General features: G+C 43.1%; 1 protein-coding gene across 4 annotated transcripts in view; it reads left to right on the forward strand.

The window, feature by feature from the left end:
* Scel (sciellin) overlaps positions 1-27,682 on the forward strand; it is a 116,395-nt gene that overhangs the window by 23,728 nt on the left and 64,985 nt on the right. For all 4 annotated transcript variants that reach the window (NM_001431587.1, NM_001431588.1, NM_001108388.1 and 1 more), the window contains 4 exon segments: positions 2,568-2,636; positions 7,801-7,839; positions 8,888-8,962; positions 10,804-10,869. In NM_001431587.1, the coding sequence (NP_001418516.1) occupies positions 2,568-2,636; positions 7,801-7,839; positions 8,888-8,962; positions 10,804-10,869 (249 nt within the window).

Consider the following 27,682-nt stretch of genomic DNA (forward strand, 5'->3'; position numbering starts at 1 on the left):
ATACTTGAGAAATTTTCTTAACCATTTTAAACCTCTTCATAAATTTGACCTGTTCTAAAGGTGCCTAACTTTCGATTTTCTGTCCTCAATGCCAGTTTTTAGCTCAATGGACTCAGTGTTGGTTTTAATTCTTGTTTAAAGTTAGTATAAAAAGATCAGTTTCATTGTGACATTTTATACATTCATGCCCTATATCTTGTTCTAAATTTGTCCCATGCTCCTACTTCCTGATTTGCTCTATAAAAGTACTTTGAAAACAATTCTATTTTATAAAATAAAATATTGGTCCATCAGTATGATGACCTATTTTTTCAATGGAGTTTGATTATTTTTCTGTAGGAACTTTAATTTGCTCTTCTGGGGTCTAGGGATTTACCACCAGCGCCTCTGACTTCCTCTTTATTGTTTCAGAGAGTGGGACCTGGTTTATATGGGCTCTCATTTCACCAAGTAAAGAGACACCGATTACTTGAGTCAAACAATGAATAAAAATCATTCCGTGTATTTAAGAAGCCTTTCTGTGGAACACTAGAGAACACACACCACACACTCTTGTTAACTGTGGCAGTGAAAACTAAGTCTTGTCTTCTCAGCGTACCCACAGTACAGCTTAGTATAAAAGGATCTTGACGCCATCCCTACTTACTTTACATTTGAGATCATATTGGTTTCCTGAACTCTTCCTAGTGGCCAGCATTTTGGCTAAAAGCAGTTGGTCAGCCTAGAGATGACTTATAACTAATGTCTCAAAATGAATCTCCTCAAGAAGTATGGCAGCCTCTCCTGAAACTACCTCAAATGACTCTGCTTGTCACTTCCCTACCCAGACCCAGGGTTTCCTGAGGCAGTCACAAAGCCATTTTGGAGCATCTGTTGGGTTCTGGGAGCACAAAGATGCACGCATGAAGTAAACTTAGCCAGGAACAAGCTCTTACACAAATGGAGGAGATTATGAGCTACAATACTGCAGTTCACCACAAGAAGTAGCTATTGTACAGATGAAGCTGTTTTGGAGATAGAGAAAAAGAAGAGATTGCCTTGGCCTGAATAATCAAGGAAGTGGTCTTTGGTAGATGCTACAGCCCGGAGAGTGAGGAGGAAGGTTTAAGTGAGGCTGGTTGGCTGGCACAGGAGAGGGCTTTCCAAAAGAGGCGAGAGTGTGCACAAAGAGTTGGAAGAGCAGAGACTGAATTAACATATTCTCATCTCCTCAGATAGCAGCATCATATTATCTGAAACTAGAAAATCTCCCTGTGTAGTTCCTTGGGCAGATCATTTAATCAGGTCAAATCAAGTTGGTATCATCTGTAGAGTATCCTTGGGTCCCAGACATTGAGCTCAAAACTGGATCCAAAACAGCTCCAGCTTCCACTGAATCTTCATTCCAGTTGAGAGGTGAAGGATGAATACAAATAACAATAGACATTGCTATGTCCCCACAAAGTTTGCTCTCTGTAGGTCATGTGACTTCAGGAAGCATTACTTCATGCTAAGAGAAGAACAAATCCAGGCAGAGCCTAGAGCCTTTATCAATGGGCTGTTTTTTGTTTCTGTTGTTGTAAATTTGTTTGTTCATTTGCTTGTTTGTTTTGAGGCAATGAAAGTAGTAGAATCCAGTCCTTTCCACAGTATAGACGGCACTCATCCATTTTGCTACAAACCATTTGCAGGGGGCCTCTTGGTGGAGTCCTCAGAGGCTACCCCGCTCACTGCATTTGTGCAATACCCAAGACAGAACCACAGCAAAACTTCTGACTGCACCTGGAAGTTTTCTGTAAGACTTGAGAAATGTAGGAGAAGTTCCATTTCCTTCTTCTGCCTTCTCTGTAATATTCCATCAGCCCACTTATAAATGTTCACATCTGCTTATCCTCCAAGGCCCAGGTCAAACTGCACCTTATCAGGAAATCCTCTGATTTTACATTTAAAGCTTGTTTTTAACATAATTTTCCTGAATTTCGCTTCCTTTTTTATAACGTCAAACACTTTTTGCCTTTGGATATATGTCTGTGATTTCTCCCTCTGGGTAAACAAGATGCATTTTTAGCTAGCAAAATGTCTGTATACTGCCTACTTCCAAATATTTGCATTGAAAATAAATATACTACTTTGAGTTCAAAAGTAAACCAAGACTTGCAAATACAGTAAATCACCCCATAATGTCCCACAAAGCCTGTACTCTGTAGGTCGCGGGATTCCAAAAGCATTAAGTAGGGTTCCTATTTCGCGGGAACCAACACTGAAAGAGCATATGTTAATTGACCACCATTAGCATTTGTTTTGTATATCATTAATTTCAGTGTGCATATATTACACTTTGATGCTTTATGAAGTTATGGAAAAATCATCGGAACTAATGAAGTATCGTTTATTAGCAGTGAGAGTTGAGTTTTCCCTCATTAGTTCTATCCAAGTAAAATTTTGTAAGACTTCTGTATGCTCACTTTGTCTTCCACTGGTAACATGTGCCCTTCCTAGACAAATAGGTCCACATGTTTTCAAATTTCTGATAGGTTTTATAAGCTATTTTTGTAATTTTTATCTCTTGGTAATTATGTTTTCTACAGGAAAATAACGGAGAGAGATGAGCCCAAAGCCACAATTAGCCGGTACAGATCTGAGGACATGCTGGACAGGTGAGGGGCTTATGAGCCACGTCAGTGCTTAAAACCACGATGTGCTAGCATCGTGTCCCATTCTTACAATGTAGTGAGGGGTGGGAGTCCTTACGACGTGATCTTTGCACCGGTGCTATCTTATCTCAAAAAGCAGAAGCCTCAATGCACAGAACCTTAGCTATATGTATAGACCATCTTCCAGAGGTCTATATTTTGGGAAAAGTAGATTAATTTAGAAGATTATGACTTGTGTATGGGCAGGATAGACAGACACCGCATGGAATCTGTTAGCTCAGTTTAAACTGAAGAATATCAGTCCTTACTCCAATCGGGGTTCCTCCACTCTGATGCTGGAGAAACAGCAGCTTCTGGGAAAATATTTGTAAATATACACATTGTTGTTAGAAACGTGAATCGTGCTAAAGAATTTTAAATAATCTGTGGCCTGAAAACTGAAGATCCTGACACTAGAGATTAATATTAAAAAGACTAGGTTAGGGAGCCCCCTAGTGTTCTGTTGTGGAAGTAACGCCTTCCCTCGAACCTTAAAAGAAACTCTGAAATAAATGCTGCACGCAACCTATTTTGGTGGTGTTCTCCGTCACTCCACGCCCAGATCCATCCTTCCACACGCACTGTTGCTGACTCTTTCTTTGTGACTTTGATAAAACGGTATGACAGAGGCAGCTTATAAAGGAACACATTTAATGGGCTTCTGGTTTTGGAAGCTTAAAGTCCATGATGGCGTAGTGAAGGGACAGCTGAGAGCTCACCTCTCAGTTATAACCATGGGGATGAAGAAGGGAGAACAAACTAGAGGTGGTGTTGTGCTGAGCTCTGGTGACTCACCGTTTTTGTTTGTTTGTTATTTTTTCTTTTATTGGATATTTATTTACATTTCAAATATTATCACCTTTCCTGGTTTCCTCCCCGGAAAACCCCATCCCATGCCCACCCCACTGCTTCTGTGAGGATGTTTCCTACCTGCCTACCCACTCACCCCTTTTCTCCATCATGGTCTGGCATTCCCCTACACAGGGGCATTGAGTCTTCACAGGGCCAAGGGCCTCTTCTCCCATTGGTGCCCAACAAGGCCATCCTCTGCTACATATACAGCTGGAGCCAGGGGTCCCTCCATGTGTACTCTTTGGATGGTGGTTTAACCTGGGAACCCTGGTTGATTGGTATTATTGTTTTTATGGCGTTGCAAACCCTTTCAGCTCCTTCAATCCTTTCTCTAACTACTCCATTGGGAACCCCATTTTCAGTTCAATGGTTGGCTGTGAGCATCCACCTCTGTATTGGTCATGCTCTGGCAGAGCCTCTCTGGTGACATCTATATCAGGCTCCTGTCAGCACACACTTCTTGGCATCAGCAATAGTGTCTGGGTTTGGTGTCTGTACATGGGATGGATCCCCTAGGTGAGGCAGTCTCTGCTCCACACTTCATATTTTCTCCTGTGAGTATTTTGTTCCCTCTCTTAAGAAGGACTGAAGCATCTGCACTTTGGTCTTCCTTCTTCTTGAGCTTCATGTGATCTGTGAATTGTATCTTGTATTCCAAACTTTTGGGTGAACTCACCTTCTTTAACAAGGCCTCACCTCCTAATCCTTCCCAACAGATCCACCAACTGGGGACCAATTGTTCAAACAGATGAATCATGGGGGATGTCCCCATTCAAACCACCACACCTACTCAACTTTATTTGTGTGTGTGTGTGTGTGTGTGTGTGTGTGTGTGTGTGTGTGTGTGTTTTAACCTATCAAGACTAATTCATGTTGATGTGGAGTCTCCTGCTAGAGTGAGGTCAACTTATCAGGGGATAGTTTTAGAGAAAACTGTCTCTCTCCCAGAAGCTAACAGTCACCAGTAACTCCATGGCTAGGAGTGAGACGTTGGTGCATTTTCCGTCCTCGGATGCAGGGGTCTGGTCTGGCTTGGGCTGGCACAGGACTTATGCATGTTATCACAGCTTCTGTGAAGGTGTATGTGTACCTGCCCTGCTGTGTCCAGAACACACAGTTCCCTTGTGGCTATCCGCTGCTCTTTTGTCTCTTACACTCTTTCTGCCCCCTCCTCTGCCATGAGATAGACCCTTGAGCTCTGGGAGGATGGAGTACGTACACACACACACACACACACACACACACACACACACACACACACACATGGAATGAATGGGGCTGAGCATTTTGCAGTTTCTTATTCTCTGCACCTTTGCCAGTTGTGGGTCGCTGTGTTAGTCATCATCTCCTGCAAAAGTAGCTTCTCAGACGCGTTAACGTATGGCTATGCCGAGTAGATTTAATGACCCGCCCATCTAAGCAGAACAATAGGTTCTCTTCTAGGACCCAACCTAAGTAGATTTGTTGAAATAAACTAATTTATTGAGATAAGATGTTTTTAATCTATCCCTCCTTTATCCCAAAGCCTGAATGGTTTAATACAATAGTTAATGGCTCGACTGATGAGAGTTCAGTATCCAGGGAGGGAGTGATTCAGGCGGCTAAGCTCTTTCTATGCACTAATGCATAGAAATCCATGGCACCAAACCTGCCATGGCAGGGGAAAGAGCATAAAGTGTATTCAGGCAGCTGTACAGCGGATCAGGATGTGGTGGCATTTCTACCCACACTTTTGAAAACCCAATTGATGATCCCAACTTAATGACCAACGTAAGTTGGTAAAGGTAGTTTCCGTTTGCTCAGGAGAAAAAAAAATAATTTTGGCAAACACAGATCATTATGCGACAGAGTTTTCTTTAAAAACACTATGAAGTATTTCACTGATACCTTTTACCAATGTAGGATGTGTAATCGTCACACACACACACACACACACACACACACACACACACACACACGACTGACTATAAAAATACAAATAATCACAGGTGAGTTTAAATCCCAATGAGTCAGGAAGGTTAATAATATACACTCAGAATCCCAAGTGATATCAAGGTGGCCTTACCAGCCTTTTTTTTTTACTTTCAAATATTGTAAAATGTTACGCATAGAAAACAGTTCTTTTACTAAAAAATGATTATATATAAAATTGTTCAGGCATGAGAGAGAATCTGTAAGAAGTCTGACAAGTTGTTCATGTAGACTTCTGTGTTGTGTCTGAGGGGTGTTGGACAGAAGTGCTGTCACCAAAACAGACCAGGCCAACTTAGAACCAAATCTTAGAAGCCAACTAACCAACAGGTACCAGCAAACACGAAATTTGGAAAGGTCTCAAGTGTAATCTTTTCTAAGTGTTATTTATTTTACTTAACAACTCACAATCATGCTTAATCCTTCTTTGTAAATTCTTGCCCTCTTTATATTTAACAACAATGAATTCTGTGAACATTTCTTCCATATATACATACAATATGTTTTGATCATATTCGCTGCCACACCTACCTGTAACGCCTTCTAGATCCATCTCTTGTCCTCAATGTCCTTTTAAAATTTTTACTTATTTATTTTATACCCATGGATGTTTTACCTGCACCAGGTGCATGGGGAGGAGGCCAGATGAGGGCGTGAGCTGCTGTGTAGGTGCTTGGAATTAAACCTAGATCCTTAGGAAGAACCAGTGCTCTTAACTGCTGACCCCTATGTGTTTATTGTTTTTTCTTTTTCTTTCTTTCTTTTTTTTTTTTTTTTGGTTCTTTTTTTTCGGAGCTGGGGACCGAACCCAGGGCCTTGCGCTTCCTAGGCAAGCGCTCTACCACTGAGCTAAATCCCCAACCCTTATTGTTTTTTCTATAGTCCAAATCAAATTTGTTCTGCCCTTGTAGCTATGAGTGTGGCGCCATCTATTGGAACATGGCCAGCCTACAAGGAACAGCACTCTCTTTTTGTTTTGTTTTGTTGTTTTGTTTTGTTTTTGATTCTTCAGCTGAGAGCAAGAGGATTTATTTACTGCACAAGAGTAACAGTTGGCCACAAGAGAGAACAGAACTAGTCCAGAGTTCCAAGGGTCCAGGGCAGAGGGCCAGCCGGACTCTTTGGTAGTAAGAAAGGCAGGCATTTTCCCAGGTGACCTCGCGAGGTGACTTTCCAGGTCCACTGAGACTTAATACTGACAGCAGCACACGGTACAACTTGTTCGGGTGTCCAGGCCTTCAGCAACCCTTACTTCTGCTCCTGCAGGCTTCGTGGGTGCACAGGCTGGTTTACTTGGAGCTGTGCCTCTTCTTCTCTTCTCTTGCGCTTCCGCCTGCGCATTCTCTTCTTCCGCCTGCGCATTCTCTTCTTCCGCCACTAAAAGCCAGATCTACTCTGGTGGTGCAGGGTCTTCAAGGAAGATGGCGCTAAGACGGAGCACTCTTATTAATTAATTAATTAATCAATTGATTAATTAATTAATTTTAACACTCCAGATTTTATACCCCTCCCGGTCCACCTCCCTAGCCCCCTCACCAGGATTCCACATCCCATACCTCCTCCCCGCCTCCCCTCCATCCTCTCCCCCGCCCCGCACTCCCCCTCCTATCCCCAGAATGTCCCCACTCCACCTATCCCACCAGACCTCTAAACTTCCTGGGGCCTCCAGTCTCTTGAGGGTTAGGTGCATCTTCTCTGACTGAGCCCAGATCCGGGAGTCCTCTACTCTCTTAAAAAAAAAGCTTTTGACTCTCTAGAAGCCATTGACTGTCCATACCTCTTAGGCTGGGGGTGAGGGTTTGGATCTCCTATTTGTTACATTCCGGAATGTTGACTGGCTTGATCTGGTGCAGCCTTGGGCAGGCCACATCACCTTCTACAGTTTTAGAACAACATTTCTCAAGTAAAAACCGTTGATCTTACTCATGATAGAATAGAGTGTGGCCTGGCTTACAAACCCAGAGACTCCATTGCTGCGGGCCCTTCATCTTACCTCGGGCATGTCCTAAGTGCTAAGGCTATTGATTTTACATTTGTATTGCTAAGAAAACTATGGAGTCTAGCATCTTAAGACATTGGCCTTAAAAATGAATTTTCTGAAGAAAAAATATCTTGAGATATTTTAAGGAAATTTTAAGCATCTTGAAAGCATCTTACCCAATTTATTCAAATAGTCATAGGTTTTCTTCCTCTCAGGTAACCCTCAGCTTTTCCTAGCATTTAGCTTTAAAGTCATGGACAAGCAGAAAGAAAGGAAGCATCGACGGTTTTGACCATTGCTCAAACTGCTGTTTCTTTCTTCTAGATCGCTGTCCACGTTTAGAACACCAGAATCAACCAAGACGTAAGTACTTCCCCTCCCCCCGTGGTTTTATATTCTTTTTTTTTTTCATCTTTATTAACTTGAGTATTTCTTATTTACATTTCGATTGTTATTCCCCTTCCTGGTTTCTGGGCCAACATCCCCCTAACCCCTCCCCCCTTCTATCTGGGTGTTCCCCTCCCCATCCTCTCCCCACTACCGCCCTCCCCCCAACAATCACGTTCATTGGGGGTTCAGTCTTGGCAGGGCCAAGGGCTTCCCCTTCCACTGGTGCTCTTACTAGGCTATTCATTGCTACCTATGTGGTTGGAGCTCAGGGTCAGTCCATGTATAGTCTTTAGGTAGTGACTTAGTCCCTGGAAGCTCTGGTTGCTTGGCATTGTTGTTCATATGGGGTCTCAAGCCCCTTCAAGCTCTTCCAGTCCTTTCTCTGATTCCTTCAACGGGGGTCCCGTTCTCAGTAAGTACTTTCTTAACTGGTGTGTTTCCTTGTATGCATTTCAAAACAAGCAAGGCTCACAACCTTCAGGCATTGTGTCATTGAAATAGAGCCACAGCCCTGTGCTGTTGACAGAGTTAGTAGCAGAGAAGAACCAAAATAGGCTTCAAAGAGTCAAGTCCTTTCTGGTTGTACTTGCACTCTAAGAGCTTACCTACCATCTCTGTAGCCAATCACTAAAGTCTAGACCAATGCCTTTAGTTTTATATTTAAGAATGGACTCAGGGCTGGAAAGACGGCTTAGTGGTTAAGAGTCCTGGCTGGTCTTTCCGAGGATGCCGGTTCGATTACTAGCACCTACATGGCAGCCCGCAACCCTCTGTGATTCCAGTTCTAGGGGATCTGATGCCTTCTTCTGGCCTCCTCTGACACCATGCATGTAAGTGGTGTAGTGGTGCTCAGAAATACATGCAGGCAAAATGCATGAAGGTAGCTCCTTCTCTCTCTCTCTCTCTCTCTCTCTCTCTCTCTCTCTCTCTCTCTCTCTCTGTGTGTGTGTGTGTGTGTGTGTGTGTGTGTGTGTAGGGAGCTGGAGGGTGGCGATAACCTGTTGCTCTGCTCATTAAACAGGCCAGCTGGCAGCTCCTTCAGTGCAAACACCACTGCCCCTTCAACCCCCGCTACCACTCCTGTGAAGAAAAAGAGGTAAGATGGAGCCCTGTGCTGCCTCTTGCTAACGTTCCACAGAAGACTTCTCTTCATTGGCTGCCAGATGGCCCCCACCCCCACCCTGAGTTTTGAAGGTGTGGCTGGAACTGTTTTATCAAACATCACAGTATCCTTAGGGCTTTGAAACCATAGGTCATGATTTTACGATTCTGTTACCTTTAGTTTTTATAGTAGTTGGTACTGAAGCCATAGCTCGTGTACCCTAAGAGAGCACTCTACACCTGAGCTCTATTCCAAGCTCCTCTGGGTGACTTTGATGGTGAGCCTACATGCCTAGAGCTAATCTACTTTAAGTAAGCTTTCATAGAGTCCTGCTACAGGGAGTGGCTTAACTCAAAATCGTGATTGGTGAATACCCACACCTTACCATGCACCTGCAGCTTCCCCCCTTTCTCTATACATCAGGCTAATTCTACATTAAAGCAGACTAAAGACCCTTTCTGGGGCTTCACTCTGTTTCCTTTGTTCCTTTACAGGTAAAGTCTAGACAATTTCATTTTTATTTTCATTATATACATATGGTTTTATGTCCCTCATAAGACTAAAAATAAATCTATGTGGCACAGTATACTCCTAAGAACTTACCCAAAGGAGTCTAAGCCAGCATATCCCAGACAAATGGGAGAGGAAGGGGTTAATAGAGAGAGGGTAATGAAGGCAAGGGGATATTCTCAATGGACAGTAGATACCTGTGGGAAAACAATTAGTTTCTTAAAATCAAAATAAAGACAATCAAATACACCAGAGTTCATTCCAGCATAAACTCACAAGAACTGAGCTATGGAAACCATTCTAGGTATCTAATAGTGGAGGGATGGATGAAGAAAATGTGGCATATAACACAAGGATGGGATTTCTTTTTTCTCTTTCTTCTTCTTCTTCTTCTTCTTCTTCTTCTTCTTCTTCTTCTTCTTCTTCTTCTTCTTCTTCTTCTTCTTCTTCTTCCTCCTCCTCCTCCTCCTCCTCCTCCTCCTCCTCCTCCTTCTTCTTCTTCTTCTTCTTCTTCTTCTTCTTCTTCTTCTCCTCCTCCTCTTCCTTTTTCTTGCCAAAAAGCTATGTCAACTGGAGATGCTTGCATTAAGCAATTCAAGCCAGTTTACTTGAGAAATGTTGGCCAGACTTCCTAGCTCATCATTCCTTCCTCAGCCCATCTCTCTCTCTCTCTCTCTCTCTCTCTCTCTCTCTCTCTCCCCTTCCCCCCCTCCCCTCTCCCTCTCCCCCTCTCCCCCTCTCCCCCTCCCCTCTCCCTTTCTCCCTCTCTTCCTGTCTTTTATTTTGTCTTTCTTGTCTTGCCTTCTCAGCAGGGCCCTCCACCACAGTGGGGGCTTTATGAATTATATCCCCACACTGTAAGGTCATCTTTCTAGCAGATGTTGAAGCTGAGGTTGGCATTGCTGTGGCATTCGTTTCTGTGTCAATATCCTCATCAGAGTGTCCTAGCATACAGTTTGGGAATCGTATTTTAACTAGTCGTTACTTCATTATGAACTATTTCGGGAAGACAGACGAAGAGGAAGAAGGGTGTGGTATCACACAGACCTGCAGTCAGACTAACAGCTGTTATTCTTTCAATTTTTTACAATTTTAAGGAAATGTCCATGTGTTTGGTGTCAAAGGAAATGAAAAGGCAGTTCACTTGGGAAAAAGCCGCCTGAAGTACAGGGGTCCTTTCTTCCTACTCCATTCATGAAATACCATTTATTTTATTTCTTATATCTTGCTGCCTTTTTAGCTATCAACTGTCTTCCCACTCCAAGACATGGGGTGGGATTGGCCATTCAAGCACCGTGGTTTTGATTGATGTCATTTCTTAACAGACAGTCCTGGTTCCCACCACCCCCTCCTGGTCACAACGCCCCTCCAAGCACCGGAGCCAGCAGAAGGTAAGAGAGGTGTCAAGGTAATTGCTATGCTGCTGATGGACGTGCCTGTTAGCCTTTGACAGCATGTAATTGTTTTTGAATAAATTGACAGCAGTTTTGTGAACCCTGAAGAAGACAGTGCCCAGTGGGAGTGGGGTCAGGCTTAGCAGTGCCCTTGGTGAGAAATCTGGCAAGCTGTGAGAAGTGAGGGGGTGCCTATATTAGTTTGTCATGTTTTCCGTGACAACGTGCTACAGATGTAGTAGAATAAACAGTGGAAACTTATCTCCTCACTGTGACAGATCAAGATGAGAGCAGGACCGGCTCCTCCTGAGAACTGTGAGAGAGTCCTGCTCTCCTAAGTAGATGCTGGCCTCCTGGCAATCACTGACACCCCCCAGTCTGCACAGTCTGACTTTCCCTGCCAACTGCCACCTCCACATGGCATCCTTTCTGTGCAAATGGCTGAGCACAAGTTTCTTTTGCTTTAAAGAACACCAGACCTGTTGGCTCAGGGCTCCAACTTATGCCAGTATGACCTCGTATTAATTTACAATACCTGAAAAGACCTCGCTCCCCCAAAATGCCACATTCTCAGGGAGAACAAGTCAAAACGTCCACATGAGAATCTCAGGGGACATAGCTCAACTCCTAACGGTGTCAGGGAGGGAACTAAGCCAAATTTCAGGCTGGGGCACCATTGTGGGTCCATCTACTTCAGGCCCAGTTGACAAGTGGGGATATGTGTGACAAATTCCTCGTAAGCACGGCGTGATAAACAAGAAGTGATGAGCGAGTGTTTTCTCTTTAACTTGTTCTTTTGAGAAGAAATATAGCTAAAATCATAGGCCTCATTCTTCAATAACCATGCAGGGCATACGAATAATTCAATAAACATTTAATGGATCAATCAATGTGTCAAATGCCACTCTGGATTATTAGGCTCTCTTGGTGAACAGAGCCTCTGTCTTGGATTTTAGAGAAGTGTCTTCTGTTTTGGTTTTTTTTTTCTTTTTTTTTTTCTTTTTTTCGGAGCTGGGGACTGAACCCAGGGCCTTGCGCTTGCTAGGCAAGTGCTCTACCACTGAGCTAAATCCCCAAACCCCCGAGAAGTGTCTTCTATAGGTGCCAAAGTCCTATGGTGTACGTCACCACTGAAACAGGAGGGAGGTGTGGCCTCTGGCTGATTTTATTTGCATTCTGATATCCAAAATTTCTTCATGTCAGAAGCCAAAATATCTTCACTGAAATATTTCCATATTTCAACGGGTTCTTGTCCTGCTTATAACTGTGAAACTGTATATGTGTGTAATATAATATTGGCATATTTCCTAAATGTTCATCTGACACACACACTTCCAGTGTCTCCTTTATCTCCAAATGATAGAAATTTGTAGAAATAAATGTCCTTTAATATATCCTTTAATATGTCCTTTAACAGCATTGGATCTGTAAATATATGAACTGCAGTTGGTCAAAGAAATTGTTATCTTTCCACATTTTTCTATATATTTATATATAGATATTGATATGTCAAAAAAAGTTGTAGAACACATTAAATAACAGTAATATGGAATAACATCCGCTTTCTCTTAAAATGTTTTATTCCTTAACATGCACATCTCCGGGTGACTTACTGTTCTGTGAATACCTGTATTTCCAGCGTAAAGCACCCCTTTTCCTCAGGGTACTACCAGATAATTGCCCAATACCTGCTCACATTTCTCTTTGTCGGTTAAAGTGCCCTCCCACCCCCACCTCCAAGTATCAGGAGAGCCATTCGATCTTTCTTTGATAGGCAGCAAATGATATTTTTGCCAGAAGTATTTACTAGATAATTCCAAAATAACTTTTAATTTTGGTCCATTCTTCCTGATTCTAGTATTAATATAAATTATCATCACAATGGGCAAATGATTATATAACTTTGTAAAGTGTGCAAGAATTGGTCATGAGTCAAAATCCCATTTATTCTAGGCCAGTTGAGCCTGTGGGTGTGGCTTTGCTGAGAGCGGGCAGCCCCGGCCCTCATCCACAGCGATCCAGCGATTGGCTGGATGTGTTTTTTACAAGGAAATGAGTAACAATGCTCTGTTAAAAAAATAAATCTGGCTTAGATTCATATCAGTAGAACCAAGGAAATGGGATTGCAGATTTCATTGCTCAATGGGACTCTCGGTTCCTGTTTTAGGGTCACAGGGATTTACATAATGCCCAAACAGAAAGGCTTCTTGCTGAGGCGAGACGATACAGCCACACCCAGTGTAAGGGCTTGACTCTAAAAGAGTAAGTGCTCTGGAGTTAGGTACAGCATCTTCTTTAATGTCTTCAATGCCAGTGCCTTCCCGGGGTTGATAAGTAGACTTTGTAGTAAATGCCAAGAAAAAAAAAAGGAGCAATTATTAATGACGAAAGGGAGGGAACGCTACAAAAACAGATCTCTGTCCCCATAGGAACCAAAGTGAATGAAAGTAGGTCAGAGACAGATAAAACCGGGGGATGGCGATTTAACACCAGTTACGAGCTGAAGTTACTTCTCTTTATCTTTCACGATACACTGGGATCCTCTCCCTTTCTCCTCCCTGGCCTCTTCTCTCAGAGCACTGTCCGGCTGCCTCGCCACGTGTCTGCCCATTGCATAGGCACGCATTCATGGCGCCATCTGTCCCTGAAATGTTGTTCATCTTCTGTGTTGTATGGTTACACGTCCTCCAGACATCCGCCACTCCAAGAGACAGCCTTTCTCAGAACGCCTTTCCCCCTAGACCTCTGCAGTCTTTGACATCGCCGATCATACCCTTTCTTGTTAGTTCCCCCTTTAACTCGATGGGCTAGCCTGTGCTAACCAGGAAATCCAAGCGAGTTGTGTTTAGATTGAATACTTGTGCTGGCCTGCATAAACTGGAACAAAATGGTTTGTTTTCCTAATGAAGGTCATGACTTCGTACTTTTATTGTCTGTCTAACATCTTTCTCTGCATAGATGCTTATGCCTACAATTGTGAGTTTATCGGTATGAACGTGCTAGCTTTTATATCTACGTCTCTAACTGTATCTGTATCTATATATTTAATTTTAAAAGGCCAGCAAGATTAGCTATACTTTAAATGATCACCTACCAGCCTGAAAGGGCATTTAAAATAAGGTTTAAAAAAATCATATTTAATCCAGGCATGGTGATACATGCCTTTAATCCGAGCACTTGGGAGGCAAAGGCAGGTGAATATGAGGTTAAGCCTAGCCTGGTCTGCATAGAGAGTTCCAGGCTAACCAAGGACAGGCAGGACCCTGTCTCAAACAAAATAAACTATGCAACAAATCACATTTATAGTTAAATACCAAACTCACATATTTCCAAAAGAAAAAAAGAGGAAAGTAAAAACCAAACCATAAACAAGCAACAACAACAAACTGGCAGGGGTAAATATTAAATAGAAACGCACCCCCCCCCCCCACTCTGTTGCCCATACCGGTGGGCCACATGGCATCTGTCAGGTATTTTCATCTTAATCAGCAAAATGTCTCAACTCGTCTCTCTAAGTTTCCAATTTCCATCCCACGTTGCTGCCAGCTACTCTCTGAGCTCTGTGGCCATCTTGCCACCATGGCTAGCCCTAGAAGCCATCACCCTTCTAGTTCCCATGGTGAGGGTTGCCGCCACGCCAGCCCCATGCAGTCATCCACCCTCTGTGGTTATAGTCACAATTCCCAGTATCCCATTAAAATCAAAACTCAATAAGCTTGTAATTTATCAATCAGATTTATATCTTAAATTCTCAATCCACCAAACGTCCGCACGATAAACTCAGCCAATTGATATTGATATAACCTGCCCACTTGGATAAGACAAATTGTCCTGTAAAAGTCCTTCCCTTATGAAATAGTCATAGCTACCTGTGGCCACTTAAAGCCACACAGATCTGGGTCATCCTTCTCTGCCTCCATCTTGCTTCCTCTTCCGCTTTCCCCTCTCTCCCCTCTCCAAAACTCTGTGCCTGCTTTGCATTTTCACTGCACAATCACAGGCAGCGCCTTATCTCGTGCCTGCCCTCACCTGCATATAAACATCAATCCACACAAACCAACCCCAAACCCCTTGCATGCTCTGAGGTTTGCACAGCCATGTGAGTTAAACATTCCCCACAACTAAGTCTGGACTGTTTTCCTGAGCTATGTGCAAAGCCCTGAAAACCGATAATGAGCCATTATAGACAATCAAGCAAAATGTCTTTTATAGAAGAAAATACGTATAGCACAAAGACTAAAGTTTTGAAATACTACCCTGAAATGCTTTAGGGAGTTTTTAAGGCTCAAGAATAGAATGTGGTAAAAGATTTGATTCGGTACGGCTTTACTCTTATCAGTGAAAAGAAATCAAATGCTCTCACACTTGAAAATAAATTGCGATAAATTAATTGTTCGAGTCATGTGGCTGTTGCTAATAGCTTTGCTTTAGTTTCAATAACTTCTTAACTAAAATTTCCGAGACTAAATAACATAAAATTTCCCAAGAAAATGATAATTTTCCATTCCACATCCATTAGTCCTGAAATGAAGGGTTCAGACATGAATGATTAAACAAAAGAGAGGGCATAATGGAGAGCTGTGAAGGCTTTTCATATGGGATGATGTAGTTCATGGCAGCAGAACACAGTGTGTTGACTCTGCTTAAGCAAACCCACTTCCTCTTCCCAACTGACTTCTGAGATCGCTCCCGGTCAGTGTGCTGCTCGCTGGATAGTAAATGTTGTTTTGAAACGCAAGTAACCAGCCTCATGTTTTGAATTATCAAGAAATGTCAACAGGTTTATGTTCTCTGAAGTTTTATCTGATGCCCTCAGCACAAATATTTTTCTTTCATTTTTATCAGGACTGAATAAAAAGTTCAGCTTAATTAGCCATTCTTCATTGCGTTTGTCTGTCTGTTCTGCCCCTCCCCTCACCCCCCTCTCCGGGATCAAGCTTCACTGTTTTCTCTTTATTCAAATCTTTCATCTTAAAAAAAATATCGTCTTTGACATTTTCTGGGCAGATCATCCAAATCCATTCAGTGGCTCTCTTGCTCATTGTACTGGTGTCCATTATCTTCAGCTCTGGGGACAGCTCTCCCACAGGTCATGGGTGGCCTTGGTGATAACGCTCTGCTGATCCAGCAGGTCCTGCGAACTGACCCTGTCACACTGCAGAGCTACACTGCTGCTTCGTGACCACATTAACCGCCCCCAGCACATGTTCCTAGATTTTATTTTATTTTGAATAATTCTCCTTTAGCCACCTTTTCTTCTTTTTCTTCCCAGTCATTATGTGGAGGTGTGCCTAAAGCCCAAAGCTATCTCCTCCTCCTCCCATGGTGTCCTAGGCTCCCACCTTCAGCCACAGCGCAAGGCTAGGACGCCAAAGGTCACTTGTTCCTTCAGACATCTCCGGTTTTCACTGGAGAGTCACCTGCGTGCTTGGCACTTTTGCTTAGACATCTCTTAAGCGTCTCAGAATAATTGGAAACGCAGCTCATCCATGATAATTGTGATTCACTGAGTCCTGACCTTTCACCTTAGTCAATACCACCAACATTTCCAGCCATTCCACACCCTAGAACGCCTTCTAGTTTCTTTCTGTTGCTGTGATAAAATAACCTTGACAAAAAAAATCAATGGAGGAGTGAAGGAGTTTTATTTCACCTTACATTCGGTTACTTCTCCATGGAGAAGTCAAGGCAGAAACTTCAAACATCTAGTCATACTTCATCCACAGTAAAGACCAGGGAGAAGTGAATGCAGACGTTTATCTGCCTGCTTGCCTTGACTTCTCTGCACTTATGCAGCTCAGGATTCCTTATCTAGGGGATGGTGCCACCCACAGTGGGCTGGGGCTTCCTACATTAATTAACTTAATTAAGACAGTTTCCAGAAGATATGCCCACTGGCCAATTGTATGTAGAAAATCCCTCATTGAGATTTTCTTCTCGGGGAATTCTAGTTTGTGTTGACAGTTTCAGTTTACCATGATAGAAGTTGAAGGTACCCCACATTTTCCTACTTAACTATGGGTTCCTGGCGCATAAGCAGATGTGGCATCCTGCCTTCCAAGTGAATTTTGAATCCGGTCACCTCCTAATATTGATATTACCTTGAATCCTTTCTTACCTGGACTATGACAATAGGAAACTTCTTTAGAGTCTCCTTCCCTCACCCTTATATCCACCCTTTACTCCTCTATATAAATGACAAGGTTATATTTATAGAAACAATAGCAATCAGACCGTCTCACCTTCCTAAGGACAGTTACGATAATTTTAAATTACTCTAGAAAAACGAGCCAGGCTCTTAGGACTACTCCTAGCTGCTTTCCCCCTTGTTTGGTTCCGTTACTTTATCTGCTGCTTATTCTACTCTCTCCATTCTAACGAGCTACAGGATACCCGGCCCTTCTGCCTCGATTACTATCTTCTCCTTGAATACTATCTGAGACACTGAAGTTCTCATGCCTTGTTTTCATCTGATTTCTCTTCACCATTTTCATTTCTGATTTACACCCATTCTGTTCTCTTAGCTCCATGTTCGCTAAGAAAGTTTTCTCATATTATTAAAATGCTACCTGCATAAAGGTTTAATAGAGATGTAAATTGAGGGACGTTGGTTTCTACTGAAGAAGCTGTGTCTGCACTGTGTACGAACCGTCAGAAGTCTCTGAGTTCTTCGGTCAGGTGTTTCTCATTGACTGGAATTTCTTACAAGCCATCCCCACTGATGCTCCGCTCAACTGCCTTATACTCCTTGTTTCTCCAACTCTTTCTTTCATCCTCTCAGAAAATTCCCTCACTATTTATGCCACATAGTTTAGTTCTGCCTTTCCTCGACCCGGAAATACGGGAAGAGCTCATCCTCGAATCCAACGGGAGGATTCATTGATCCGCATTCTGGACATCCAGTTTTGAAGGGGGTTTTCCGTGCTACCTTTTACAACACAAACTATTCTTTCAAGTCAAAACCGTACCAACAGTTCCTGCCGCCCACTCTGACAAATTCTACAATAACCTCAGAGTCTTCCTTCTCTTTCCATCTTTAAGGGGAGTGTTTGAGATTAGCGTGGGCCAAGAAAACGTCGCCAGTAGGTGGCAGTAGCACACTAAGCTTAGTTTGGCTGGTGCTTCACCAGGTTTGCCTGTTCAGGGCAGTGAGGAGATTCTCCAAGGGCCACTAATTGCGAGCCCCACGCACTGGGGACAATGGAAGGGGACTCCCGGGAGAAGGTAGATCATAAAGTGTCCGGGAGGTGCCCTTTGGGAGTGCGGTGGGGAATCCCTGTACCAGAACTCTGAGGGCCACTGCAGCTTGGAGTTCTTTATGGTAGCTAAAGCTGCAGGCATGAATAACCAGTTTACCTACCGGCACACAAAGGGTCACACAAAAAGCATCCATATCCTGTGGGAGAGCTGATATGGCGCGACAAGCTTGTGATGTGGACTTAGGGGACAGGTCTTGGAAGAAGAGGAGAGAAATTACACAACGAAGGGCTTTTGAGCCCAAAGTGGTTTTAAGTATAGTGATATAACCACTCCGTGTCAAATGATTGCTCGGGGCATATGCGGTGGGACCAAAGACACTGCTAACATGCTTAGCATTGAGCAGGTAGACTTGAGGATTCTTGAAGAATATTTCTTGTGGAGGCGATTCTGAAGCGAGAGGAAATGCTTGGAGGTAGGTTGGGGTCAGGGAGGAGCTCAGGTAAGAGCTAAAGGAATCCTGACTTCGGGATGGACTTTAAATGAGGCAAATTTAGAATGAAGTTACTGAGGAGACAATATCAAATAAGAAGGGGGATGAATATGGAATGCTGCCCAAGGGTTTGTTTGTTTGTTTGTTTTTTTCTGAAATCTGGACTCAGAAAAAGTATTGTTAATAATCCTCATTGGGCAACTAATAGTGCATTACTTTTATTAATATAGCCTATTCATTAAGTACATGGAGTCATCTTGTAATCCTTTGCAGTGTTAAGTAAATGTATCCATAGTTCTCTATTAATAAACATAGCCACCCTTGATTCTGATCCCTAATGTGTGCAAAGCAACGCATTTCCTCAGCTTGTCACTCCCATGTGACTTTGTAGTTAACTGGGCCTTGTTGTGCGAGCTCAGAGTTTGAGGACTGACTCCCTACCACCCTCCTTCCCTTCCATTGTCTGTCTCACTCCAAAGCACAGCTGTTGATCTCTGTCTATGTGTAAGAAAGCACTTGGACGGAGACTCCAGAAATGCATTGGTGTTAGGCCCCCTCTCTACTCCAGGAGACTCCAAAGCCAACTATCATTAACCTTATCTTTATATTTTTATTTGGCTTTTAAACCTCTCACCCCCATTTGGCCATCTTAAGTGATTCTTTTGCAAGGGTGATAGCATTTGCCAGGCTGGAGCCAATGAGAGAACAGATGAAGGAGGGTGGTCACCAGCCGCCTTCCGCCTTCTGAGCCAACCGATCTTAACGAATGCAGGTGCTTCTGTGTATTTTGAGGACTTTGAGGTCATGAACCTTGCTAGCCAGGTACTCTAGCACAATCCCAACATGGGAGGAGGATGCAGGTGGCCCATGAGTTCAAGGCCAGCCTGAGCCACACAGCGAGGCCGTGTTGAAAAGCTAAGCAAGCGATTTGTTTAGCCATATTAAAGCACTTGCTTAACAGACAGTATAAATATTCATAAATGCTAGCCAGAATGCAGAGAGAGAGAGAGAGAGAGAGAGAGAGAGAGAGAACAATGAAGCCACTGTCTCTATTTCCAGTACTAATAAAGCCAGTACGTTTTCTTCTGGAGTCATTTTCAAACACAAGGGAGAAAATAATCGTGGGCCAAAAGTGAGATAGTGGACACGTGCCTAGCAAGAGGAGAAAGGAACTATTTCCTGTGCGCCCCCACATCATCTCACCCTTACTCCGCTACAACCTCCTCTTTTATGGGTTTTGACTTCCAGTTAGCGGATTGGTAGAATTAGGGGAGAAAAAAAAAGACCCTGATTGAGAAGCAAGTTGTCATAGCAACCTTGCACTGTAGTTATATTTTTTCTGACTGCAACTATAAATGGTAAAATGTAACCTTTCTAATTATGCTGTAACATTTTTAACTCTATCGGTACCAAACCCTTTACAGAGTTTGATTCCCCCCCCATACACGCTCACACACACACACACACACACACACACACACACACACACAAAGCAACGGATTTCATCTTCAACTCAACACAAATCTTTACATTAATTAGAATCTCTTATAAATATTAATGTTGTCTGCACTTAGTAACATGCTGTAGTATTGAAAACTTAAAAAAAAATGCCTCTGTGTCCAGACTGCATATTTTAAACATCCGAAATAGTTAAGACATTAACCTGGGTCAAGGTTTGTCCTTTCGTTCAAATGGCTTTTGAGTACAATGAGAAAGCTAGTTTAGCATGAGCAAGTAAAGGCCTTGACCTTGAACAAGGACTTGCTTTTTTTCTTCAGTTGTTTAAGGTCAACTCGGACCGACCGGGCACCTCCCCACATCAGGTTTAAGACAAGTGAAACCAGTACTTTCCCCAACACTGATTTCTGTGGCCCTTCCCCACCTTGGGTCCCTATTGTTCCTCTCTCTGCCAAAGACCAATTGAGGTTGCTGAGGTGCTCCAGGTCCAAAGCAGAGAGGAGACAAAAAACCTGGGCGAGTCGGGATACATAGGACTTATCACACAAAACCACAAAAGCCAGACAGCTTGGACAAGAAAGGAACGGCTTTGCCATTTAGCGGCAATGTCTCGATCTCTATCAGAGATTGCTACTTAGTTCTCTCAAGAGCAAACGCTCCGGTGCGTCTAAAGGGCTGTCTTTGGCTATATATACTATAGCGGGAGTTACTTTTAAAGCAGATATCTTTCCTACTGATACAGCAGAGGTAGAGCACAGTAAGGCAAGGGAGATTTGCCTTGTGTGTAAGCACGGGAAGAAGACTTACGAACAAAGTTTCCAGCAGGGAACCCTGGGTGTGGTGCTCTGTGGGTGATGGGGGTGTCAATCAGGTGTCTTCCGAGGACAGTGGGAGGAGGAGCATGTAAAGACTGTCATTTTCCTAAGACTGCCTTTGCATTTAGGGAATGGGGCAGTGTACCTTTTTATCTTCTTCTCAGCTCTCAGCTCTCAGCTCTCAGCTCTAAAAGAAAGTCACGCCGCAGATTCTCGGATGATGGAGTCCTTTGAATGTATAGAGCGCATGCGCCGTCCCTCCGTGCTCTTGCCGTTTTATTACCTAGTGGTGTTCTACTGTAGAGAAGAACACAGTTTAGTTATCCACTCGCTGAAGGAAAAGGCATCAGGGCTTCAAAAAATCCCTGTGGTTTGTGTGAGCATATGTAAACGATTCTCTTAAGCAAGCGCCAAGAAGTGCTAGGTCACGTGATAAGCACATGCTTAACTTTGTAAAGACCTCACCAGTTTTGGTCAAAATGTCTGTTGCTTTTGATGCACACGGTCAAAGGATAAGAGCTCTGCTTGCTACATCCCCTTAATATTGTTTAGTATTTTCAGTTTAAGAACTTTAGCTATTCTAATACGTACTTTATCTCAATACTGTTTAGGGATCTGCTTTTCTAGGGACCACTGTGCAGTGTGGCCTTTTGTAAATTTGTCCGTCAAGTGCACATCTTTAAAAAGAGTTTTAAAAGCATACATCTTTTATCAGATATATAATTTATAATTCTCGAAGGTGTCGCTGACATTTTCAATCTTTTAATCATGTATTTGTCAGAAAATATTTTGTAAAAAATTATGCTGAAATCTGATTTTTCAGGTTTCATTAAATGAATTATGCCTTTGGTATCGTGCCTAACCAATGGTCACAAAGTGTTTCTTCTTTTACTATCTTTTAAATATCTTTTAAATACCTTTTAGTTTCATGTTTTACATATAGGTCTATGACCCATTCTGAGTACATCCCTTCTAAGTAGATCCATTTGAGTAGATCCATTTAAGTGATGATATGTTTTCCACCAGGATAATTCCTGGACTGGTCAGGCAGCCTCCTTTGTTCAGTACCCAGCAAGGATCTTATCCTGAGTGTGTCTGAGAGAGCAGAGCGTATTGTGAGAGAAGGTATCAGAGACGATTACATTAAGCTAATTCTTTTCTTACTAATTCAGTCTCATGGGAACTCAGGAAGGGCCCACACATTATGATTTGTTGGCCTTTTTACTCTACACCCCATTACCAGAAGAGTCTAGACCACTCATTGCCATAACCTGAACCAATCTTTCTGACAGAACAGCCTTTGGGAAGCCACATCTACTCTACAGAACTGACTGTTGTGGACTTATGCTCTAGGTACAATGTATCCACATATGTTTGAAAAAATCCAGCGCTCAAATGTCAAGTTACTTGGTCTATAAAGAAAATAAAATAGCCAGGATCTCCAGGGATGGGGAATTCTCTGCAGTCTCTATCTTCTTGAGTGACCATCTAGACCAACCTGTCTCTTAGGTAAGAAGCTGAGATTCTAGAAGAACTAGCATGCTTTCCAGGTTCATACAATGCAGGCCAAAGGCTGGGCTGGAGCAGAAACCCTGAAATTCTGACTCAGGGCTTGGGGTTTAGTAAAGTGATCCCTAGCCTCTAGAAAGTCACATCATTACATAATTTCCCTTTGAACATGGCCATGTGCCTTGTAAGCTCTTTGTAAGGGTGGGCTATGCTTTTTCTAGACCCAAACACTGGTATCTATCCTAACATTAAAACTCGGGTGGCTGTGGGAACAAGTTCTTGTGGAACTGATCATGGCTGCTTCTCTGGCTTTGAACTTGAAAGCCTCCTGAGTTAACCTCCTGGGGGTTTGGGGTATAAACCACCAGGACTGACTTGGCAGCCTTTGAAAAATGAATTTGCATTTAAAACACTTGATTAGATGTAGTTCGGTAAAGAGGAAACATGTGATTGACATCAGAAGGCCTGTACCAAAAGCCTTGGCTGAGATACTCACCAGCAATGAGGTGGGAGCAAACTTACACGGCTCCCTAACCCTCCGGGGTGGGGGGCAGAAATGCACCCATGTGTTGTGCTTATGAAACTAATAAAATTATGTATATGAGAGCCTGCCAATACCTAAACACACTCATTCCTAAAGTAGTTTTAATTTTATTTTTCTAGAACTATATTTCAGATTTTGAACTTAAAGGATTAGAGATTTTGACATTTGAAGATTTCAACATTTGGAACTGCAGTTTGGGGCATGGTGTCCTCACCCATCCTAATCAATTTAGAATTCTAAATTGGTAAGGTGACTGTATTAATGTCCTTCCTATTGCTGCCATAGAAGACCAAGACCTAGGTACTTAGAGAAGAAAGAAGATATATATATATTTTAAAGATGTCTTTATTATATTTAAGTGAGTACACTGTAGCTGTCTTCAGACACACCAGGAGAGGGCATCAGATTCCATTGCAGATGGTTGTGAGCCACCATGTGGTTGCTGGGAATTGAACTCATGACCTCTGGAAGAGCAGTCAGTGCTCTTAACCGCTGAGCCATCTCTCCAGCCTGCAAGGGGATATTTAAGGTTATGGTTTCAAAGGAATCAGAGTCTCTCCTTGCAGGGTAACATAGCAGCAGTCAGCAGTCGTGGTCGCAGGAAGAGCGGACAGCTCTCTTCTAGGTCCACACAAGCTCCTTTGCTGTTGCTGGAATGGAAACTCTATTTGTGCGGAACAGAAAGACGCACGATGAACTGTGAGAGCAAAGATCACAAACGTGTGGGTCGGTTGTCCTTGACGGAACCCAGGGCTGTGCTGCACTAAGAGAAATGACCTCCAACTCAGACTGGAATTCAAGTCCAGGAGCCAAGCACGTTGCCCCAGAACAGCACTAGGAGCAGAAGTGATCTGAAAAAACGGGCAACATAAAAAGCCAGTTCTACAAGAGGATTCCCCGACCCCAATCTGGTCTTTGTGTTATAGTTTGAAAGTTTTCATGTTTCTCTTGAAAACTGCCTCTGTATTCCTTGAAGCAGCACTTTCCTATTACATCCACTGACGTCGTGGCATAGATCCTGTGAAAGCTTGTAGGGTACCAGGAAGGGCATCAGAGAGAGAGGGGGCTATCTAAGCTCAAACATCACGTCTCGAAGCAGAATTCCATTAAGATCACTCCAATAAATGTCCTTTGTTTCTGTCCCTTCCCAACACTCCAGGCCACAGCTTCCTGCCCGGCTTTCATTTTTAATCCCCCTGCTTGGATCACATAATGTTCCTGGCACACTGTGAATGACTTTTCTCATCCTCCCCTCACCCAGGGCTTGGGTTCTGTCATCTGTGGCTGTCAATGCAAAGATGCAAATGGAAGCTCCTCTGAGGTGAACTGAAGCCCACAAATGGGACATTGCCCTGTAGCTGACCCAGCAGGGTGCAAACCTACCACCCAGTGAACTGCGCATGCTCCATTGTTCTTGGCTTTCCTGACCCCCCATATCCACCTCAGATCTTGGCTTTCAGGACCCCACCATCCCAGATCTATTTTTTCTCTGCTGACGTCTACCTCCCGGACTCACGCAACAAGCATTTACTCTTTGACGCATTAGCCATTCTAAGATAGAAGAAATCTCACGTTCTGTTGATGCCGATCTGGTATAAGCAAAGCTTGACATAGACCCACGTCTCCTTTTTATAACCGTCCAGTCTGTGTGATTACTGTTCCCCTCTCTGCCTGCGTATCCAGTGCCCTGCGCAGTCTTAGTCTTGTCTGGCATTGATCCTTCCATATCTCCCGTCTACTTTTAGAAGGAAAGGGTTTGATCAGCAAATCCTCACAGACACACTACCAGTTATCAGTTGATGTACGTAATCCAACACTTGGAGACTTTTTGAGAGAAGATGATAGTTTCAATAGAAATGGAATAATCCCAGCATGTACAATCAGACACTGAATCAAGATGGGGAGAGTATTTCCTTGCAAATTGTTCTAGTGGCTCCTGCCTACTGGTACCGAGCCAAAAGCCAGGAAATTCGTATGCCCTTGTGTACCCCAGGAGCCTCAGTAAAAAAAAAAAAATCTATCGTGTCGCCATTAACCCCATAAGAAATCCAGTCAGGTCATGTTCAACCACTTGGACCATCATCACAGATTCTTATCCTTGATCTCACCCCAGCTGATTTCATCCTGCATCAATTCCTTCACTCTGGCAAATATCCATTATCCTCAAACTCCTCATCCTTACTCAGTCATTACTCATCCTCTCCTCATTAAGTGAGGACTTTTCCCTGTGCCTACATATCAGAAGGATTGAGGAAAGGCTGCCATCTTGTTTGGTCCTCTTTCTCCTCCATTTTGAGTTTAGCTCCTCCCTTTTTAACCCCCTACCTCTCCTTGGAAGCCATGTTGTCAGGGGCCTTTCTTCTTCGTGGGCTTCCTCTGAAGGTCTCTGAGTCGTTCGACTTCCGTTTTTGAAGACTTTGACATCACACTCTGTTTTTCATAAACACCTATAGACCCTGTTACAATATTTGGCGATTTTTATATCTATGTGGAGGAAGCCCCTCCCCCCTAAACTTTCACGTTCTATACCTCCTTTCCAAAGATCTTTACTATAGCTTATCTGTCCACAGGCTGGGTCCTTCCTTGTAAATGACGTCAGGGCCCCGGAAATGTCACTTTCTTTCTTTCTTTTTTTTTTTTTTTATTATTAACTTGAGTATTTCTTATATACATTTCAAGTGTTATTCCCTTTCCCGGTTTCCGGGCAAACATCCCCCTCCCCCCTCCCCTTCCTTATGGGTGTTCCCCTCCCAACCCTCCCCCCATTGCCGCCCTCCCCCCATAGTCTAGTTCACTAGGGGTTCAATCTTAGCAGGACCCAGGGCTTCCCCTTCCACTGGTGCTCTTACTAGGATATTCATTGCTACCTATGGGGTCAGAGTCCAGGGTCAGTCTATGTATAGTCTTTAGGTAGTGGCTTAGTCCCTGGAAGCTCTGGTTGCTTGGCATTGTTGTACATATGAGGACTCGAGCCCCTTCATGCTCTTCCAGTTCTTTCTCTGATTCCTTCAACGGGGGTCCTATTCTCAGTTCAGTGGTTTGCTGCTGGCATTTGCCTCTGTATTTGCTGTATTCTGGCTGTGTCTCTCAGGAGCAATCTACATCCGGCTCCTGTCGGTCTGCACTTCTTTGCTTCATCCATCTTGTCTAATTGGGTGGCTCTATATGTATGGGCCACATGTGGAGCAGGCTCTGAATGGGTGTTCCTTCAGTCTCTGTTTTAATCTTTGCCTCTCCCTTCCCTGCCAAGGGTATTCTTTTTCCTCATTTAAAGAAGGAGTGAAGCATTCACATTTTGATCATCCGTCTTGAGTTTCATTTCTTCTAGGCATCTAGGGTAATTCAAGCATTTGGGCTAATAGCCGCTTATCAATGAGTGCATACCATGTATGTCTTTCTGTGATTGGGTTAGCTCACTCAGGATGATATTTTCCAGTTCCAACCATTTGCCTACGAATTTCATAAACTCGTTGTTTTTGATAGCTGAGTAATATTCCATTGTGTAGATGTACCACATTTTCTGTATCCATTCCTCTGTTGAAGGGCATCTGGGTTCTTTCCAGTTTCTGGCTATTATAAATAAGGCTGCAATGAACATAGTGGAGCACGTGTCTCTTTTATATGTTGAGGCATCTTTTGGGTATATGCCCAAGAGAGGTATAGCTGGATCCTCAGGCAGTTCAATGGCCAATTTTCTGAGGAACCTCCAGACTGATTTCCAGAATGGTTTTACCAGTCTGCAATCCTACCAACAATGGAGGAGTGTTCCTCTTTCTCCACATCCTCGCCAGCATCTGCTGTCACCTGAGTTTTTGATCTTAGCCATTCTCACTGGTGGGAGGTGAAATTTCAGGGTTGTTTTGATTTGCATTTCCCTTATGACTAAAGATGTTGAACATTTCTTTAGGTGTTTCTCAGCCATTCGGCATTCCTCAGCTGTGAATTCTTTGTTTAGCTCTGAACCCCATTTTTAATAGGGTTATTTGTTTCCCTGCGGTCTAACTTCTTGAGTTCTTTGTATATTTTGGATATAAGGCCTCTATCTGTTGTAGGATTGGTAAAGATCTTTTCCCAATCTGTTGGTTGCCGTTTTGTCCTAACCACAGTGTCCTTTGCCTTACAGAAGCTTTGCAGTTTTATGAGATCCCATTTGTCAATTTTTGATCTTAGAGCATAAGCCATTGGTGTTTTGTTCAGGAAATTTTTTCCAGTGCCCATGTGTTCCAGATGCTTCCCTAGTTTTTCTTCTATTAGTTTGAGTGTGTCTGGTTTGATGTGGAGGTCCTTGATCCACTTGGACTTAAGCTTTGTACAGGGTGATAAGGATGGATCGATCTGCATTCTTCTACATGTTGCCCTCCAGTTGAACCAGCACCATTTGCTGAAAATGCTATCTTTTTTCCATTGGATGGTTTTGGCTCCTTTGTCACAAATCAAGTGACCATAGGTGTGTGGGTTCATTTCTGGGTCTTCAATTCTATTCCATTGGTCTATCTGTCTGTCTCTGTACCAATACCATGCAGTTTTTATCACTATTGCTCTGTAATACTGCTTGAGTTCAGGGATAGTGATTCCCCCTGAAGTCCTTTTATTGTTGAGGATAGCTTTAGCTATCCTGGGTTTTTTGTTATTCCAGATGAATTTGCAAATTGTTCTGTCTAACTCTATAAGGAAATGAATTGGAATTTTGATGGGGATTGCACTGAATCTGTAGATCACTTTTGGTAAAATGGCCATTTTTACTATATTAATCCTGCCAATCCATAAGCATGGGAGATCTTTCCATCTTCTAAG

Source organism: Rattus norvegicus, chromosome 15 (assembly GCF_021556685.1).
Source record: "Rattus norvegicus strain SHRSP/BbbUtx chromosome 15, alternate assembly SHRSP_T2T, whole genome shotgun sequence".
Lineage (NCBI taxonomy): Eukaryota > Metazoa > Chordata > Mammalia > Rodentia > Muridae > Rattus > Rattus norvegicus.